The following is a 20,466-nucleotide window of genomic DNA, read 5'->3' as shown; positions in this document are numbered from 1 at the left end:
TATGTATGCAGACTCATCGTCATCTCGGATGAGGCCGGTGACAGTAGTGTCATCTGCAAACTTCAGGAGCTTGACAGAGGGGTCCTTGGGAGTGCAGTCATTTTTATACAGGGAGAAGAGTAGTGGGGGAGCACACATCCCTGGCAGGCACCAGTGCTGGAAGTTAATTTCCCCTGTCTCACCAGCTGCTGCCTGTCCGTCAGAAAGCTGGTGATCCACTGACAGATAGACGTGGGAACAGAGAGCTGGTGTAATTTAGTCTGGAGAATAGCTGGGATGATGGTGTTGAAAGCTGAACTGAGGCCCACAAAAAAGATCCTTGCATATGTCCATGGTCTATGTAATGTACATTAAAAAGTATTCTATAACTTATAAATGAGATATAATTTGTACTGTGAAACATAAATACAACTAAGAATGTCTTAAACGCAGTAAATATTTGTTATTCAGATTTCAAAGAAATGTTTAATATCAGTAGTGTTAGTGGTTAGTGGAGTTAGTGGTGTTAGTGGTGTTAGTGGTGTTAGTTCACCCACAAAAGAAAATTCTCTCAACATTTACTCACTTTCAGGCCATCCCAGATGTGTATGACTTTCATTTTTCTGCTGAACACAAATGAAGATTTGTGAAGCTCCAAAAAGCACATAAAAGGCAGCATAAAGCATGGTTTAATATATGTCTTCTGAAGCGATGCAATCACTTTGGGTGAGAATCAGATCAATATTGAAGTTCTTTTTAATATAAATCTCCATTTTCACATTCTGAAAGTGAAAGTAAAAGTGAATATTTACAGTAAAAAAAAAAAAAAAAGGACTTAAATATTAAGTCCTATATTAAAAGACATATATTAAACCACTGGAGGCGTATTGATTACTTTATGCTGCCTTTTATGTGCTTTTTGGAGCCTCGATGTTTTGGTCACCATTAATTTGCATTGTATGGACCTACAGAGCTGAGATATTCTTTTTAAAAGCTTCATTTGTGCTCAGCAGAAGAAAGAAATTCATATCTGTGATGGCATGAGGGTGAGTAAATGATGAGAGAATTTTTATTTTTGGGTGAGTTATCCCTTAAAAAAAATAAAATAAAAAAAATTTATGAAAACTTTTTGGAAAACACTTTCATGAGTCTTAAAGTTATTTGCAGTGAGAGGACTGCAATAACCACATGGTAAGGGTGCTTACATTTCAATTACAAGGCCCTTTTGAAATATGAGTGGTTTTATAATGTTAATCAAATTAAAGCACAGTTAAAAATATACCTTAATAGGCTTGGCGATTATCTGATATAGATATCATTTATGTTTTTGTAATACATTCTTTATCGTCATTATCAACCAATCAATAATGATATTCATGAGTAGTATTACTGGTGTTAATGGAACACCACTGACAAAAGAACATGTTAGCCAATAATTATTATTTTTTTAATTAATTTTTATTTTATTTAGTTTGATCTTGTATAAAATGAAAAAGAAATTCATTAATATAGCACAGCACATTTAATATATGATTGAAGATTTTTATTTTTGATACATTTTGCAATATTCATATATTTACAAACTTCAGATATGTCCATTTGAAGTCAGTGGCTGCTATTTTTCCTTTATTTTGTAATATGTGACAGACAATAAAACTTAAAACCACCTCATCCACAGTGTAACAGTAACAATAGAGTCAGAAATCACTCATTCAATCATCAAAGGGTCAGTTCCTAACAACAAATGTGAGAGAAATAATAAATAAAACATAAATATGTACATTTAAATACAATAAATGTTGCTTTCAAAACAGACACAAGGGAGAGATACAACGGGGAATATATGAGAAAAGAAGAATATATTGGCAGAGGTCATTTCCCTTTGCTCTAGAGATCCCTCTCTACACTTTATCAAAATAATTGGAGCTGATGGGTTAAGGTTCACTTTTATTACCAGGACTAACATTTTGAGAAACTATGCATAATTAAGGGGTAGGTTTCCAGCATGTTAAGGGCTTGCTTTGGTTAACATGGAGTTCAGAAGTTGGCGCTGCGGTGTCTCTGTTCATTGATCCAGTCTCCGGGGTTAACGTCCATTTGCAGCATCTTCATGACCCATTTGTCCCGCCGTGCCCCGTCAATGAACTCATCCAGAGACAACTCCCCTGTGGACACAGAAAATTTCCATTTGAGCAGAAAGTAAAGCACATTCACAGTCCAGTAAAAATATGGATATATTGATAAACTTTAAATGAATGCAAGTTTTAACAAAGGACTAAAGCTGGGAACTTTTTTACCTAACCATTCAGTAATTGTTAACCTGCATAACTGATGAATCATAATAATATAAGTTTTACCATCTCCATTCTCGTCCATTAGCTCAAATATTCGGTCCACCACCTGATCTGGGGTCAGGAGGTTACACTCTTCATCAAGTTCACCATGGCAAGCTTTCTTTAGTCGGTAGATTGACTGTAAAATTAAGGCAAATGTTACGCAGTGTGCCAAATATAGGACAGACAAACAGTGTTTAATGTTTAGTCATGAGTGGCTTAGTTATAGTTTCTATCCTTTTAATATGTATTCAGATTACAGTTAAGATTGCATTTGTTCTTAATGCCTAGTTATGACCATACATGCAGAACAAATATGCGTTTCATCCCTTTTTCATCCCACTCAATGTTTGAGCCAGTCTTATAATTGTCTGACCAGGATGTTAAATGGAAAGGACACCAGGGATAAATACCTCCACAATCTCCTTTAGCTCAGTTTTGTCGATACAGCCACTCCCGTCCTTGTCGTACATTTTAAAAGTCCATTTCAGTTTGTGCTCAAGCTTTCCTCGCAGCACTAGATTCAAGGCCGCAACATATTCCAGAAAATCAATAGTGTTGTCCTATGAATCATGAAAGGAAATGAGACATGAAAGTGGAATTCTGTCCAGAAAATGATCTACCAAAACAAAGGTCTAGCCTTTTGCATTGACAAAGAGGCAATTTTCTTTCCTAAATCTGAAAATTGTAACAAATCTCATTGTTAGGTCTTATTGTTTCCATCCCTGTGGTAATACTTTTGAAAAGTGAAAGTTTTAAAGTGGGGAGTTACGTGGACGTTTTCAGTACAGGTACAGTTTGTAGAAATATGATAGTCTATTATTCTTTGTACAACAATATCTGTTATTTTTCTGGTACAAACATTAAAAGACTATTTTATTTGGGCTTTTTCCCATACGGAGCTGCACCTACAATTGTTGTCTATTCATACTTGAGACACTTTGTGTGCCTAAATGCATATGTGTGCAGTGACTGTTTTTTAACTTTTTTAATGTTCATGTGTGAAAGGCCAAATCTATGGTCTTTTTAACATTTGTACAGGAAAAAAGGAATATTCTGGTTAATCTCAATTGACAGCATTTGCATAATATTGATTACCAAAGAAAATAGATATATTTTTTGTCTCGTCCCTCCTTTTCTTTAAAAAGAGTTTAAAGGCAGAAATGTGAAGCTTATCATTTTATAAAAGCACTTGCATTAATACTTCTTTTAAAACCTGTGTATTATTTGAGCTGTAAAGTTGTTTAAATCATCATTTTTACAGTCATTTTAGGGTTTTAGTGTTTACAGGGTTACGTCGTCATGCAACGAAGTTATAAAATTGGCCATAACTTTACATAGAAAAGGTAAGTTAGCGATTTTATCACACTAAAATATTATGTCAACATTTATATTGTTTATGTATTGTGGCTATATTTTTGAAACAGTGAGTATTTTAACATTTATGGATTGGCCCCATTCACTTCCATTGTATCTCACTGTAACCCATATTTATACTTTTTTTTTTAAAGAAAATGAGTGAATGAGTCAAAATTAATTTTTGTGGTAATCAACATTATGCAACAAATGCTGTCGATTGAACTTAACTTGTATTGAACCTGAAATATTTCTTTAACAGTTTAAGAATAAACAAAAAAACAACTTCTTTAAGCTGATACTTAAGTATTTTCTACACAGTCTGCATTGTTAAAAACAGGCCTACATCTAGAGTTTTTTGGCAGGGAAACTCAAATTTAATCACTTACCCCATTTTTGTCAAAAGCTCGGAACATGTTTTCTATGTAATCTGCTGCTTCCTTGTTGCCAGTAACACCAAAGAAGCTCTTGAACTCATGCATGAAGAGTGTTCCGCTTGGGCATTCCACCACAAACTTTTTATACCACTCCTGAAGTTCAGCAACATCAATCTCTTTATCATCAGAGTCATCACTCAGCCGCTGACCCATCACGACAATGAACAACAAAAGCTTAGCCTCTCAACAAATAATGTCCATGATCACATCTGGCAGCCACACTTCCCTGGAGATATCCTTGATCCAAACATTCCAATAAAACTGATGATACAACACTAAAAATGTCAGCTTGAGAGGTGTGTAGGTACGAATGTATATCCTTTTTAAAAATAGCAAAATAATTGATGTTCAAAATTTCAGAATTTGATTTAGTCTTAACCAAATTGTGAAAGTAACCATGACCTTTCAACACAGATGCCCTACTGGCTCAGAATTCAGCACAAGGACTATTTTGGGTCACATGACTGCTAGGGATTATTCATATCAATCCATGTCTGAATCAATTAGCTTGAAACAAGATCAAGAGAAGCTTTGCTATTATTCATCATTTAGAACACTGAGCACTCTACTCTGGTTCAAGCGCTCCCCATGGATCTCAAATTGATGAACATGTCAGTAAATTAATCATGTCTCATTTACTATTTTTGCCCTGTTAAAATTAAAACTATTGTCCGGTTTTAGGCCATAAGATGTCAGAGGAAAAGCATTCTACAATTGAATCACTGCAAATCCTGGTAAAGTTTTTGGGGAAAAGGAAATTATGTATTATTGAAAATACACATGGAGATAAATCAAAGGATTAGGTGCATAACAGACTATTCACATGTAAGACACAGAGTTTGCGGCTTTAGGACAAAGAATGCTTATGCACTTAACAAAACACTTGAATGTTACATCAATCTTTGTTTTCAAGGAACCAAAAAATAATCCAATATATTGGTGGCATTCTAGTAACTATGACCAGTGTATCACGTAGACAATTAAAACCAATATACTCCTCTCGATCAATTTATCCTATGAATCATTCAGACAATCTAAGTCATAATCCATTCTGCCCTCTGCTCTTCCTATTTATAGTTTTTCAAAAATAGGATCTAGGAGAAGTCTGGCCTACTTCATGAGAATGGTGCATATACAGGTGCATCTCAATAAATTAGAATGTCGTGGAAAAGTTCATTTATTTCAGTAATTCAACTCAAATTGTGAAACTCGTGTATTAAATAAATTCAATGCACACAGACTGAAGTAGTTTAAGTCTTTGGTTCTTTTAATTGTGATGATTTTGGCTCACATTTAACAAAAACCCACCAATTCACTATCTCAAAAAATTAGAATATTTTGACATGCCAATCAGCTAATCAACTCAAAACACCTGCAAAGGTTTCCTGAGCCTTCAAAATGGTCTCTCAGTTTGGTTCACTAGGCTACACAATCATGGGGAAGACTGCTGATCTGACAGTTGTCCAGAAGACAATCATTGACACCCTTCACAAGGAGGGTAAGCCACAAACATTCATTGCCAAAGAAGCTGGCTGTTCACAGAGTGCTGTATCCAAGCATGTTAACAGAAAGTTGAGTGGAAGGAAAAAGTGTTGAAGAAAAAGATGCACAACCAACCGAGAGAACCGCAGCCTTATGATTGTCCAGCAAAATCGATTCAAGAATTTGGGTGAACTTCACAAGGAATGGACTGAGGCTGGGGTCAAGGCATCAAGAGCCACCACCCACAGACGTGTCAAGGAATTTGGCTACAGTTGTCGTATTCCTCTTGTTAAGCCACTCCTGAACCACAGACAACGTCAGAGGCGTCTTACCTGGGCTAAGGAGAAGAAGAACTGGACTGTTGCCCAGTGTTCCAAAGTCCTCTTTTTAGATGAGAGCAAGTTTTGTATTTCATTTGGAAACCAAGGTCCTAGAGTCTGGAGGAAGGGTAGAGAAGCTCATAGCACAAGTTGCTTGAAGTCCAGTGTTAAGTTTCCACAGTCTGTGATGATTTGGGGTGCAATGTCATCTGCTGGTGTTGGTCCATTGTGTTTTTTGAAAAGCAAAGTCACTACACCCGTTTACCAAGAAATTTTGGAGCACTTCATGTTTCCTTCTGATGACCAGCTTTTTAAAGATGCTGATTTCATTTTCCAGCAGGATTTGGCACCTGCCCACACTGCCAAAAGCACCAAAAGTTGGTTAAATGACCATGGTGTTGGTGTGCTTGACTGGCCAGCAAACTCACCAGACCTGAACCCCATAGAGAATCTATGGGGTATTGTCAAGAGGAAAATGAGAAACAAGAGACCAAAAAATGCAGATGAGCTGAAGGCCACTGTCAAAGAAACCTGGGCTTCCATACCACCACAGCAGTGCCACAAATTGATCACCTCCATGCCATGCCGAACTGAGGCAGTAATTAAAGCAAAAGGAGCCCCTACCAAGTATTGAGTACATATACAGTAAATGAACATACTTTCCAGAAGGCCAACAATTCACTAAAAATGTTTTTTTTTATTGGTCTTATGATGTATTCTAATTTTTTGAGATAGTGAATTGGTGGGTTTTTGTTAAATGTGAGCCAAAATCATCACAATTGCAAGAACCAAAGACTTAAACTTCTTCAGTCTGTGAGCATTGAATTTATTTAATACACGAGTTTCACAATTTGAGTTGAATTACTGAAATAAATGAACTTTTCCACGACATTCTAATTTATTGAGATGCACCTGTATCTGGATGTGTACCTCTCTGGACCATAGTAAAACTATAATAAAATAAGGTTCCATTTGTTAACATTAGTTAATGCATTAGGTATCATGAACTAACAATGAACAATATATTTAAACAGCATTTATTAATAATGGTTAATGGAATGGGTTCCTTTAATGGAAGCAAAAGTCAAGGTTACAGTGAGGCACTTCCAATATAAGTCAATGGGGCCAATTTTTGGAGGGTTTAAAAGAAATGTGGAGATTAGAATTTTACAAAAGCACTTGCTTTAAATATTCTGTTGAAAACTTGTGTGTTATTTGAGCTGCATTGTTGTTTGAATTGCCATTTATGAGGCGGACTACAAAATTACTGGGATTACAGGGTTTAAAAAAATGAGGGACGAGTTAAAATGTTTTTTTTGTTTTTTTTTGTTTTTTGGTTCATGTTAGTTCATAGTGTTAGTTCATAGTGCATTTACTAATGTTAACATAATTAACTAATTTTGAAAATGCATTAGTAACTGTTGAAATTAAAATTAACCAAGATTTACAAATGCTGTAAAAGTATTGTTCATTGTTATTCATCACAAATGTAGTAAACTAATGTTAACAAATGTAAAGTGTTCCCATACAAATTGTCTTCCAAGTGTTAACAAAAATAAAATGAATAAAAATCATCTGATCTTCATCTGGGCTAAAAATACCAAGGTTCCATTTTCAAATATGAATGACCCAGAAATAGATCAAGATCCTGTTCACAGTCACTATTTTGCCCTTTGAGAAACACACTTAAATCAGGTAGCTGGAAACAGTACACTGTAGGTTGGATCACAGCATTTGCAAAATTACAATCAAAATCTACTGTACAAGCTACAATGATGAGTTTGACCCTGTTAGTTCACAAGGCCATGATGTTGACAGTTGTGTAATAAGATAAGTTCTCCATCCATTTTCTACCTCAATGACAATGGACTACACAGGATATATTAATATAGGAATGCAATCATTACACTGATTATGGTATGATTATTCAATTCAATACTTTAAACAGTGGAAAATTGCCTGGCTAGTGCTCAAAGTGGTTGTGTAATGTGCTGTTTGACAATAAGACATTAAGTGACAATGAGACAGACTCAATTGTGTTGAAGTGTATTCCACTCAAAAAGTGTGTTAGTTTGTGTATAGTGTGCACACACAGTACAGTGTACAAAGTGTTTAGTCCGTGCTCTTTAAAGACCTATTCCAATGTGCTGACTACATACTTCAGGGGATAATCTCTTTTGGCCTGGAGGTATCAAGGCCACTCATTGCACAATTAATTAATGTTCTTATTTGATTAAAACCCAATACAATAACAATTACTGAGGACTTGTACACAACTTTAGTATTTGCAATGCAAAATAATGTTTTCAGCTGCAAATCATTAATATTAGCATTATTATTCATTTTAGCCATCATTTGCTTGTATTTTGCTTTTGTGTCATGCACAAAATGTTTTCCATGCACAAAGAAATCTTTCCCTGAGTTTTAATTACAATGCTTTTAATAACCAATTAAAGCTGAAAATGATTCCGTGAATTTTGGTGTCATTTTAACTGCAAATGAGGCAGAAATCAGTATTGACTGATGGGGAAATAAGCGCTCTGCCTCTGAACGGGCCTAATGAATAATTTCCAGTAATAAGTGGATAGTGGATTTTAATATCTTCAGTTTTAATGGACAGCTGAACAGTGCAGATTTTTGTTTGTGATGCAGGAGACACATGATAAATATATAAAATTATTAATCAGTGCTCTGATTTGATATGACACTAAATTTATTATTATGATACAAATATAGTCTTCGGAGATGTAATGATTAACATGGACAACAGGAGGAAGCACAAATTAATTTTTGTTGGAAACAAAGTCCTTTAGTTAGTCCCATAAGGGTGGGAAAAAAATGTGCAGTACTGACAGATGCCTCTAGGTGTCACTGTAACAGAGGCTAAAATTTCACACTGTGATTGGTCGGTTGGTCTTGTTCTTCTCTTTTTAGTTTGAAGACTTAATGACGGTTGATTTACACACAAAATATAGTTTATAATAGCTCATATATATATATATATATATATATATAAAGAGAAGAACAAGTCCAACCGACCAATCACAGTGTGAAATTTTAGCCTCTGTTACAGTATATATATATATATATATATATATATATATATATATATATATATATATATATATATATATATATATTTTTTTTTATTTAATTCAGAAGTTGCCTATTTTGTAGGATTAAACACCTCAAAATGAAACACCTCATTCATTCCTCCTTGTGGCAAACAAGAGTCGTATTTATGAAGGCACATCTTGCTCCAATAATAAAAAAAGATTAATAATAATGATCCTTATCACATTAGATTTTTTTATTTTATTTTATTTTAGGATAAGTACAGAGTGCTGCTGTTTTATTAGAGTATAATAAGTTACCTGAACAGAGATTAAAGGCTTATTAAATGTCTTTACTCCTCAGGAGTAATAAATAATAAATAAATAGATTATATATGGAAATTATAGATACAAATAATTTGTGGAATTCTATTCAGTGTATCACTGGAAAAATTCAATTGGTCAACTTGCCCCCAGATGGCTCCCTCTGACCTGGAGCAACTTACCCCTAACCTGGGGCAAATTGACCCAATGGATCACATTTTTTTAAAAGGCCAATTATTTGTGGTTTTCTGTCACAGAGTAATTTTCATAATATCAAGTGATAGCAGACACCTTGAATTAAAGGTAGCTCTTTTTATTTGACCTCTGTTTAATTTTTCCTTGTACAAGAGACAGCACAGGTAAAAATCAGCTCATTTTACCCCACTCTCCTCTACATGTTGTAAAATTGTATTTGTAACATATTCTGTTAGATTACTCAAGGTCAGTAAAGTAATCTAAATACTTTGGATTACTTCTTCAGCACTGGCAAATTTTTTCAAAGCATATACAGTATCTTTTAATTGTATATTTATTGAATTTATGTTTATAACTGTTTTCTGTTAAGCTGTAGAAAACATGCCTTAGATCTTCAATGATTTTATATCCACATTTTCACTCATAACAGTGTGAGAGCGACCTCTGTCAGCTTGCATGAATGTAACGCATCATAATAAAATGTTTCACTGCTGTTCAAGCGCTTCTCAGATGGCATTATTTATACAGATAAATATTTTCCAACTGAATAGACTATTAAATTAAACTAATGACAATAAAATGCAAAGTAATCTCTTCAGTAATCAAAATACTTTTTGAGTGTAACTGTACTCTGATTACCAACCATTTAACTGTAGTGGAATACAGTTACTTATATTTTCTATTTTAAATACTTCATCCTGTTACTTGTATTCCATTACTCCCCAACTCTGTTCATTTGTCTTTGTTGTGTTAACCAGTCAAGAACAAAATCGCAGCCCACCAGTTACACCGAAGTTCGAGAAAAAGAGACACATAGAACCACACAGGATCACATAGAAATGTTCAAAGAGTTTATTACAGAAATCATAGTAGAGGCACTACCTCACATATATAGGCACTGAACTAATGAACTGGACTTGCAATTGTGTGTCAACATATTTCAAGACAATTCAGATTTAAATCCAGAGCTTGTTAACATATATAGCCAGGTTCAAGTGAAGTTCTCTCTGCTAACATACAATAGGGGGTATAACAGGTGCCACAGATTTCACTCCACCAAAGTTAAAAGGATAGTTCACCCAAAAATGACAATTCTCTCATCATTTACTCACCCTCATGCCATCTCAGATGTGTATGACTTTCTTTCTTCTTCAGAACACAAACAGCAATTTTTAAACAAATGTATTAGCTCTGTAGGTCCATACAATGCAAGTGAATAGTGATCAGTCCTTTTTTTACTCTGAATCTCCACTTTAACATGTGAAAGTAAAACTAAAGGCACCACATGTGGCTTTCAGATGTAAAAGTAAAAGTGGAGATTTAGAGTAAAAAATGACTTAAATTTTGATCTATTTATCACCCACATCTAACATATTCTTTCTGAAGATACAGTTTCCTTTATGTGATGTTTGGAGCTATGTGGTGTGATCATCATTCACTTGCATTGTATGGACCTACAGAGCTGATTTATTCTTCTAAAAATCTTTGTGTTTTGCTGAAGAAAGAAAGTCATACACATTTGGAATGGCATGAGGGTGAGTAAATGATGAAAGAATGTAAAATTTTGGGTGAACTATCCCTTTAAGCTATTCTGGTGTGGCTTTATATATTGCTATCTGTCCTTCAACTTTAAAGGTGCTTTAAGTTATTTACCTGTAATACAAAAACATAAATAAAAAATAAATCCAAACTACCCGACTGATATCACAGAAATCACACCTGTCTTTGTGAAAGCCATAGGCTATGTAAACAGCAAAAATTACGCTTTTGTAATCGTAAAACTAGCCAATCAGAAACACTCTCTGTCCGTCAATCATTTTGCCCTGGTTTTGTGGACGCATCTTTGGAGGGCGGGGTTTTGGAGAGAGCGCGTGTAGAAGTTTGAAGTTAGCAAAACGGTGGAAGCTAGCAAAAATGGTAAAATCGCTTACAGCACCTTTAAGATATGTCAAAGTGTTATTTGCACAAAAGTTGCAGGCCATTTCTGAAGAAACTATTTTCTACACAATGTTTCAAATGTTATCTATTTTATACAGAGTTTCAATTAACAGCCATTAATAGCCTCAGCATGTTGTCTTGGCTTACAGAGGTACATGACTACATTACTCATAAACCAACAGATCTATGGTCCCTTAGTTCTTCAAACACTCATAGAATAAAGAATGTGGATAACAGTTACCTGCTTTTTCAAAGTGTTACAACAGAAATTGATTTAGTGCATGGTCGACAACAGTGTGCCTGTAAACAGCTTTCGCTGTGTAGATGGATGCACTGTAATCTCATGGGACTTTGTTAGTTCCCCTGGGCTGTCTGTGTGTCTCTGCTCATCTTCCTCAGTGTGAAACAATCCTTAATGCCAAAAGGGTTGCAATATTTCATAGATGAAAAAACATGAACTAAAATTGTATTTTCCGCTTAGGGCTAAAGCCAACACTTATCCATCTTCAGATTAGAGATAATGCAATGAGATAATGTGGATTTTCACTGATTTTTTATGGAGATTATATATGCCCAGAGTGTCGGCACTGCATGTTGAAGACTGTCAGAGGCCATCAGCTACCACTATTACACCACTATATGACAGCACAACATCATAAAGAAACAACAGACCATCAGCTCCTTGTATTATGGGCCTACATGTCAACCTGTCACCTCACAAATGAACAAAAATATACAGGTAAATCCACAAGACACTGGAGAAGCTGCATTAGTTCACCGACTCGGACTCGAAATTCACCACAGTATATTCAGATAACATGGAAAAACTTGAAAATTCACTGCAAAACAACTGCTACTTAGAGTTTAGGTGATCACTACACGGTGTTTAGTCTGAAGTGATTTACATACGAATAAGGGCAAAAGACAAATGCTTTTGAATATGTTTGTGTAAAAAAAACAAAGTCAAACAATTTGTATAATTTCCTAAAGTAAATGAAAGCACTGTGTCGAGGTTTGAACAGCATTCGCTTACCCTCTGAAATAAACAATTCGAGTAAAATATTTTGCACTTTTAGAAATTAGAATATGTGAATCCCCTAATTCAAAATACAAAAATAAAAAGTCTGTCATCATTTACTTACCCTCATGTTATTCCAAACTCCAAAGACTTACTTTCTTCCATGAAACACAAGAGATGTTAGGCAGAGTATTAGCCTCAGTCACCACTCACTCTCATTGCATCTTTTGCCATACAGTGAAATTGAAAGGTCACTGAGACTGTCAGTCCCTAACATTCAGCCTAACAATCTCCTTTTGTGTTCCTCAGTAGAAAGTCATCAGGGTGTGTAAATGACAGAATTTTAACTTCCCTTTAACATCTAACGACAGTGACTTTATAATAGTAATGATGTTTTTCATTACACAGAGGCAGCAAAAATGGGACACAAGCAAAAATACTCTCCAAGATGAGTCATGTTTCTTGTTGCAGAATTTGTAGAAAAGAAATAAATAGAGGTATTTTTCTTTCAGCATTATCTCTGTCCCTCAGATCATCTATTCACACATCGCCGACTCTGCCTTGCTAGTAGAGTGTTTCAAATGTGAACCACGGTGAAATTTAACCTCACATGAAACTTAAGTGAAAATGAACTCACTCTTTGAGCTAGTCTGCAGCAGAGCATAATCCAACACCAGTGACAAAAATAAAATAATAAAAATAACTGCTCATCTTCTGGTGTTGTTACATATCTTCCAGTCCTCTGTTGTTGTCTCAGAGAAGGCATGACTGTCATGGCTCCATACAGCCAGAAATATTCGTCCATCACGTTTGTATTTCCACTGTGACATGTTGCACAAGACCGCCGGCAGCAAGCACAATATCACAGTCATTAGGGAGGTGTAAATCGAAAAAAAAAAGGCTTGTTAAGTGAGTGTGTGTGTGGATTGTATGTGTTTGCTCCTTTGATCCTCATATTTGTGAGCAGGCATGTGTCATATTTAATATTGGATGCTTTTGTCATACACAGACAGAGCATTCAAAACCAATCCACACAACCAAACCAAACAAAGACACATATACACAAACAGCCATATGCACTTGCACAAAGGTTTCAAATATGAACATCTTATTTCACCCTCAGGCATCACATCGGCCAATAATGAAGGGTCACCGAAACATCTGAGAAAGTGCGCAATAAAAATTGTTTGTCGGTGTCACAACCCTTCTCTTTAGGGTTTCAAAAGTCTGCACCCAGACTGAAAATCTAGTATTCAAAATCTTATTTAAACTTGGATATAAACAGACAGTTTTAGGATTTTTAAAATTATTATTTAAAAAATCAAGAAGCGCTATGATGTAAAATAAAAAATAAATAAATAAATAAAAATAAAAACGTATCAAATAAGCACATTTGTTATGCTGATCTTTTGTAATGAAAAATGCTATTAAACTATAAAAAAGCAAAATAGCTGACTGAGACTTTTGAAATCCATTGTACACACATACCAGAAAAATCAAAGCCATACTGACCCTCAAATGGTGAGATGCACCTGATTTTAGTGCACCCAAACCTGTCATCCAAATTCCTGACATGCACAAGTTCTGTTTTCTGCATGCTAAATGAGCTCAGTGACCCGATACTCAGATGTCAGATCATCAGTGGAGGAATACAGGACCCCCAACAGGGCACCAGTGAACCAAGAATGAGGCATATGAGGTCTACGTCAAGGGTTTTATCTCATCAAAATTACAAGAAGTGAGTCCTCTGTCCTCCTCCATGTCCTCTGAGATCTCATCCAGTAAATGGGTCACTCAAAAACAGTTAACGTGTGTCTGTGCGGCTTGTATTGCAACTACAATGGCTAGATTTAATTAGTTCTTTCCCTGAAGAAATAGCTTCCAATTAAATATGACCCCAAAAGGCAGAAAACCATCACTTGTCGGTCCAGCTACTCACAGCATCATTTGAATTAGAGCTGCTGGGTAAAATAAAATTATAGTGCTTTTAACGTGCGTAACGATGTTGAAAATTTGCTTAGCTGACTTATAAAGTATTTACAAAATGGTAATATTTTAGTGTCAAGGTTTTCCACAGTGTACATTTAGAAAAGAACGCACTTTGTCAGATTCCCCCATGCCCCCATAGACTTCTATTGTAAGTACATTACTGTAAACCATTTTTACCTGTTTTTACAAACTGAGAAGTCAAAATTATTGTCTGTGGTAATTAACAGCATCTGTGGCTAATATTTATAGTGCTTAGCTTGTGTTTTACCCATAACATTCCTTTGACTGGCAAGATAATCCATGTAGTTTTTCATCTTTGCTGTCTCATGCTACAGTGTAGGCATTAGTGAGATAAGACAACATAGTCTGGTGACAACATGTAATAATTCAAACGAGATGGCGAAATCATACGATATGGTATGACATGGCTTGTACAAATAGGTATGACTTTTATTCCCATCAAGACCAACCAATCAACAAACAGAATTATAAATCGATTCAAAACAGGCATTTAATTTTAGCTAGCCTCCTATCGAACACTTTATTTTAAGATAGAAATGTATGTGAACAAATCTGGTTACTCATTTCTTGTTTATTTATGCAATAAAAATTACTGATGCCAACAACCTTTATTATGCTTCCCTTGTCTCGTTCAAAACTTGATGTTTTATTTCTTCCGTGGTACACTCAAATTGGGGATTAGACTTTATGGTTATAGGTTTAGATTAGGGGTTAAACTTAGGAAAGATTGCCATAAAATTGTTCGTTTCTTAATTACTTTTTCACTATAGCAGTAAAAGTTGTATGTTTTTGTATGAGCCAACTCATAAACAATTTCGCCATCTCATACTATTATTTAGAATTGTCATAAGACAAGTTGGATAAGAGTGCTCTCTTCACTCTTAACAACTCTAAATTTCACACGTGCATGGCTGTGAAGGTACAAAAACATACACACACACACACACACACACACGCATCCTCCCATTTCTAAATTCTCACACAGCACATCCTCTGTTTGTCTACAATGCAAAAAGTGCTAAACATGCTACCTCAGACCGGTGCTGTGGCAGCTTGGTGGATATGGCCCTAAGTTCCTCTTTAGTTTGCCAGAAAATTACCCTGCTTGGATACAGAAAAATATTGAACATTTCAAAGGCGTCTGGAGTGTTGTGTGTTTGCCTGCCTGTAAAGGTTTGCACATCTATATACTGGACAGTGGAGCCAAAAATTAATTGGAAACATTAGCCACACTTAAAAATGTATGAATGTCTTTGCATTATAAAACAAACAAACAAATACTTCTCAAGCAAAAATTAAGTTTGTTAGGTTTTAAATTATAAAACAATATTTTGTTCAAAATTAAGACAAAACTATTTGGAGACTTTCTGGTTGTCAAACATTACTGGATCCACTGTCAATGTGATGAACTACTCCATCGATTACTCTGCTAGGACACCTGTGTGAACTAAAAATCACATTGACACCAGTTGGTTAAAAGTAATAGCAAAAATGGCTAACATAAGTGAAGTTAGTTCTGAAAAAAATAAAAAAAATAAATGCATACATCATTCGTTGGCCGCTTGCTTTTATATTTTGTTATCTAATGCAATGACATTCAGGTATTTTAAGTCTGGCTTACTGTAAGTGTCCAAATGCATTTTTGGCCACTATATTTATTATGGTATATATATAAATAAATATTTATTAATTGTATATATACTGTATATTAATATAGCTAGATTAATTATATATATATAAATAAATTTTTTTTTGCTTGTCTTAGATCTCCAGTCCAAGAGTCTTCTGTCCAAGCTCCAGTAGACTGTCTCCACTATTCAAAGTATAAAGCTGATGCATCTCTGTAGGAAAAGTCTGTGAATGTGTCCAAGAGACATACAGGTCAGCTTGGCTTGTTTGTTTGTCTGTGTGCTTGCAGAGCATGTGCTCTGAACAGTACAACATGTGAGGATGAAGTGATGTATTTGTTCATTGAAGTGTGTATGTGTCAGACAGTTTCTTTGAGACAGAGGGCTTCTACAGCGTTGCTCGGACCCTGGGAGACCCCTCCGATGAGGAACAGCATGTTCGGCGTCTGAATGGAGGCACAGGAGCAGCGAGGGGTGGGTAACGGGGCCACGGCCTCCCATCTTCTCTTCAGCTGGTTATAACTCTCCACTGAAGCCAGCGGGGACGGTTGGTTACCTGACAGCAAGCAAATCAAAACAGAACAAATCATAAGGATTTCTACAACTAAGAGCAGACAAAAACAAAGATATGCACTTAAGATTGATGCAGATGAGTTCTCAAAACATTTTGATGTTAACACAGTTTCCGAGTTAAGGGTGCACTCAGTAAAATTTGTGTAGATGATGAATCACACAAATAAGTTCTCAGTTACCGATGCCATTGTAAAAATTGACTATTTGCAGTAAGCCATGATTGATTTATTCTGGGAGTGAAAGCATACAATTACTGGCAATTATTGAGATAAAGCAACTAATATCTGGCTAGTCATATGATCTCAACATGAAGGTGCGGAATATAAAGCAGCTTTTTCTCCAAGACTGATATGCATCTTCAACTCAAAAATACTATTCTAGTATAAATATTTCTTTCTGTTTAAAACTGTAGCAATTAGCAAAACATTCACTGAGTGCATCTTTAAAGGGATATGGAAGACCATTTTAACTTACATTTGGGACAATCAACAAGCAAACAATACTATAGCCTAATATTTAGAAATTATAGTAACATACTATTTATTCATGCCAAGTCACATCAAAGTGTCAAGTTTATACATTTATAATACAATAATTTACTGCCATACAAAGGCAAATGCAGTAACTACACATTTTATTAATAATGTGTTATGACCGAAATCTTAGACTATGATCTGTCCTGTGACAGACAGGTTTGACATAACTATGCTAAGATTGAGACAACATTTGACTGGACAATCAAAATGTCTGAAGTCATTTAATGTTGAACAGTGTTACTTTAAAAATGTGCCTTACAAACTATTTGATCTCATATTTTTTACTACTTGTATTGTTTTATGTATCTACTGTCAATTATTTCCTCCCCTGCCTCTGTTATGAATGTATGACAATTGCATGAAAATTTAACAATGGCTTATCTTGATATAAACCAGGAAATATATATTTATTCTTTTCAATTGACATTTAAATATTTAAATAACTTTAAAAATTCTGTCTTTATTTAGATAATTTCAGTTAATTACACCTCAAACAAACCAAAAAGATCTTCATCTCCCAGCCGACAAATGTCAAAGTCAAGATAAAATATTTTCAGCATCACATTAAGGATTAAATATTTTGGACGAGTTTGAAGGTTTCACAGTGTGAATATATGAGCTGGATTTACTGGCAGGTGAGCAGAGAGCATAGTCATATCATTAAACAGCCTCTCCAGCCATTCAAACAACACGACACGCTCTCAACATTAACACACATCAACTGCAGCTCTCTCAATCTCACAACACATACACTGCGGCTGTTTCTTGCAGATGAAGCACTTGCCACCTGGTGAGTTTTGGGACTAAAGCAGGTTTGAACAGGTGGCGCCATGCAGATTTCTTCAAATTATGTAACTCACACAGATTCTGTGGCTTATGCCTCAACAGAAAATGTTCCTCTAATGTTGCAAAAATAAACAAATAAATAAAAGCAGGGTGTCCTTGGTAAGTTAGAATACAGTCCTGGCTTAAAAGGATAGTTCACCCAAACACAAAAGTCTGTCATCATTTACTTACCCTCAAGTTGTTCCAAACCCCTTTCTTTTTTTCGTGAAACACAAAAGGCGGAATGTTTGGTACTGACTGCCTCAGTTTAAAATTTCCTTTTGTTTTCAAAGTTGTATGGATTTGGAACAACATAAGGGTGAATAAATGATGAAAAACGTAAAATTTTTGGGTGAAATTACTAAGTTCAAGCATGAAACTCTAAATGGTGTATGCTGATAGGTCCTTTGACATGTAATCGGGTAGCCAATCAAGTGTGTACTCTCTCTTTGCCTAACCTTAATTTGCTCAGCTTGCAAGTAAGCCGGTTTCACTGCAGCGCGCTGCAAGAGTATTCTCTAAAAACCCTCCACCTCCCCAGCTCCACAGTCTAGATTTGCTACATGGGGATTGTATTTACAGTTGTGCTCAAACGTTTGCATACCCTTGGAGAATTGGTAATATATGTACCATTTTTAAAGAAAACATGAGCGAGCAGGCAAAACACATTTCTTTTATTTCTTATGGGATTCATATTCAACTGTAGGATATAACAGAATGGCACAATCATAAAACAAAACATGGCAACAAAGAAAAAAATGAAATGACCCCTGTTCAAAAGTCTTCATACCCTTAGTTCTTAAAACTGTATATTGCCCCCTTTAGCATCAATGAGAGCGTGCAGTCTTTTGTAATAGTTGCCCATTCGTCTTGGCAAAATGCCTCCAGGTCATGCAAAGTCTTTGGTCGTCTTGCATGAACTGCACTTTTGAGATCTCCCCAGAGTGGCTCGATGATATTAAGGTCAGGAGACTGTGATGGCCACTCCAGAACCTTCACCTCTTTCTGCTGTAACCACTGGAGGGTCAACTTGGCCTTGTGCTTAGGGTCATTGTCGTGCTGGAAAGTCCAAGAGTGTCCCATGCGCAGCTTTCGTGCAGAAGAATGCAAATTGTCTGCCAGTATTTTCTGATAACATGCTGCATTCATCTTGCCATAAATTTTCACAAGATTCCCCGTGCCTTTAGAGCTCACACACCCCCAAAACATCAGTGAGCCACCACCATGCTTCACAGTGGGGATGGTATTCTTTTCACTATAGGCCTTGTTGACCCCTCTCCAAACATAGCGCTTATGGTTGTGACCATAAAGCTCTATTTTGGTCTTGTCACTCCAAATTACAGTGTGCCAGAAGCTGTGAGGCGTGTCAAGGTGTTGTCGGGCATATTGTAACTGGGCTTTTTTGTGGCATTGGCACAGTAAAGGCATCTTTCTGGCAACTCGACCATGCAGCTCATTTTTGTTCCAAGTATCGTCGTATTGTGCTTCTTGAAACAACCACACCATCTTTTTCCAGAGCTGCCTGTTTTTCTCCTGAGGTTACCTGTGGGTTTTTCTTTGTATCCCAAACAATTCTTCTGGCAGTTGTGTCTGAAATCTTTCTTGGTCTACCTGACCTTGGCTTGGTATCAAGAGATCCCTGAATTTTCCACTTCTTAATAAGTGATTGAACAGGACTGACTGGCATTTTCAAGGCTTTGGATATATTTTTATATCCTTTTACCTCTTTATAAAGTTCCATTACCTTGTTATGCAGGTCTTTTGACAGTTCTTTTCTGCTCCCCATGGCTCAGTATCTAGCCTGCTCAGTGCATCCATGTGAGAGTTAACAAACTCATTGACTATTTATACACAGACACTAATTGCAATTTAAAAAGCTACAGGTGTGGGAAATGAACCTTTAATTGCCATTTAAACCTGTGTGTGTCACCTTGTGTGTCTGTAACAAGGCCAAACATTCAAGGGTATGTAAACTTTTGATCAGGGCCATTTGGGTGATTTCTGTTATCATTATGATTTAAAAAGGAGCCAAACAACTATGTGATAATAAATGGCTTCATATGATCACTATCCTTATATAAAATATTTTTTTTTTTGCATGATCAGTCATATTTTCAAAATCAATGCCATATATATATATATATATATATATATATATATTTTATTTTTTTTTTTTTTTTGCCTTTTCTGAGGGAGTGCCCCCCACTACCTCAGTATGAGCTCAGTTCAATGAATCCTTCTATTAATAAAAAAATATATATATTTTTAAAATATATAAATAACTACTAAAAAAGAAGTTGATATAAAGATCTAATGCAATATCTTGTGATAATATATGCAATATGAGAGATTTATAAACAATTATAATGGGCCGGTCATTTCTGACAAAAGTGTTAGAACAAAACGAACACAGCACAATGGTTAAGCACACAAGATGCAAGATTCTTAAATCATGCTAT

General features: G+C 35.5%; 2 protein-coding genes across 2 annotated transcripts in view; both read right to left on the bottom strand.

Annotated features, from left to right (window-relative positions):
• Window positions 1-1,511: 1,511 nt before the first annotated feature.
• On the bottom strand, window positions 1,512-4,544 carry LOC127420584 (guanylyl cyclase-activating protein 2-like). Its single transcript, XM_051662985.1, has 4 exons — window positions 4,058-4,544; window positions 2,726-2,875; window positions 2,337-2,451; window positions 1,512-2,144 (listed from the first exon to the last, which is right to left on the bottom strand). The coding sequence occupies exons 1-4, from the start codon at window positions 4,256-4,258 to the stop codon at window positions 2,017-2,019; spliced, it is 594 nt and encodes a 197-aa protein (XP_051518945.1). The 5' UTR covers window positions 4,259-4,544; the 3' UTR covers window positions 1,512-2,016.
• klhdc8b (kelch domain containing 8B) overlaps window positions 2,738-20,466 on the bottom strand; it is a 271,701-nt gene continuing 253,972 nt past the window's right edge. Inside the window, exons 7-8 of the mRNA XM_051662973.1 lie at window positions 13,948-16,629; window positions 2,738-2,875 (exon numbers count right to left, since the gene is read on the bottom strand). Of these exons, the coding sequence (XP_051518933.1) occupies window positions 16,433-16,629 (197 nt within the window). The 3' untranslated portion in view covers window positions 2,738-2,875; window positions 13,948-16,432. The remainder of the gene's footprint in view (window positions 2,876-13,947; window positions 16,630-20,466) is intronic.

The sequence above is a fragment of the Myxocyprinus asiaticus genome, chromosome 29 (assembly GCF_019703515.2).
Source record: "Myxocyprinus asiaticus isolate MX2 ecotype Aquarium Trade chromosome 29, UBuf_Myxa_2, whole genome shotgun sequence".
In the NCBI taxonomy this organism is placed as follows: Eukaryota; Metazoa; Chordata; class Actinopteri; order Cypriniformes; family Catostomidae; genus Myxocyprinus; species Myxocyprinus asiaticus.
The sequence above is the reverse complement of the archived record's forward strand: the minus strand, read 5'-3'. Positions and strand labels throughout refer to the sequence as shown.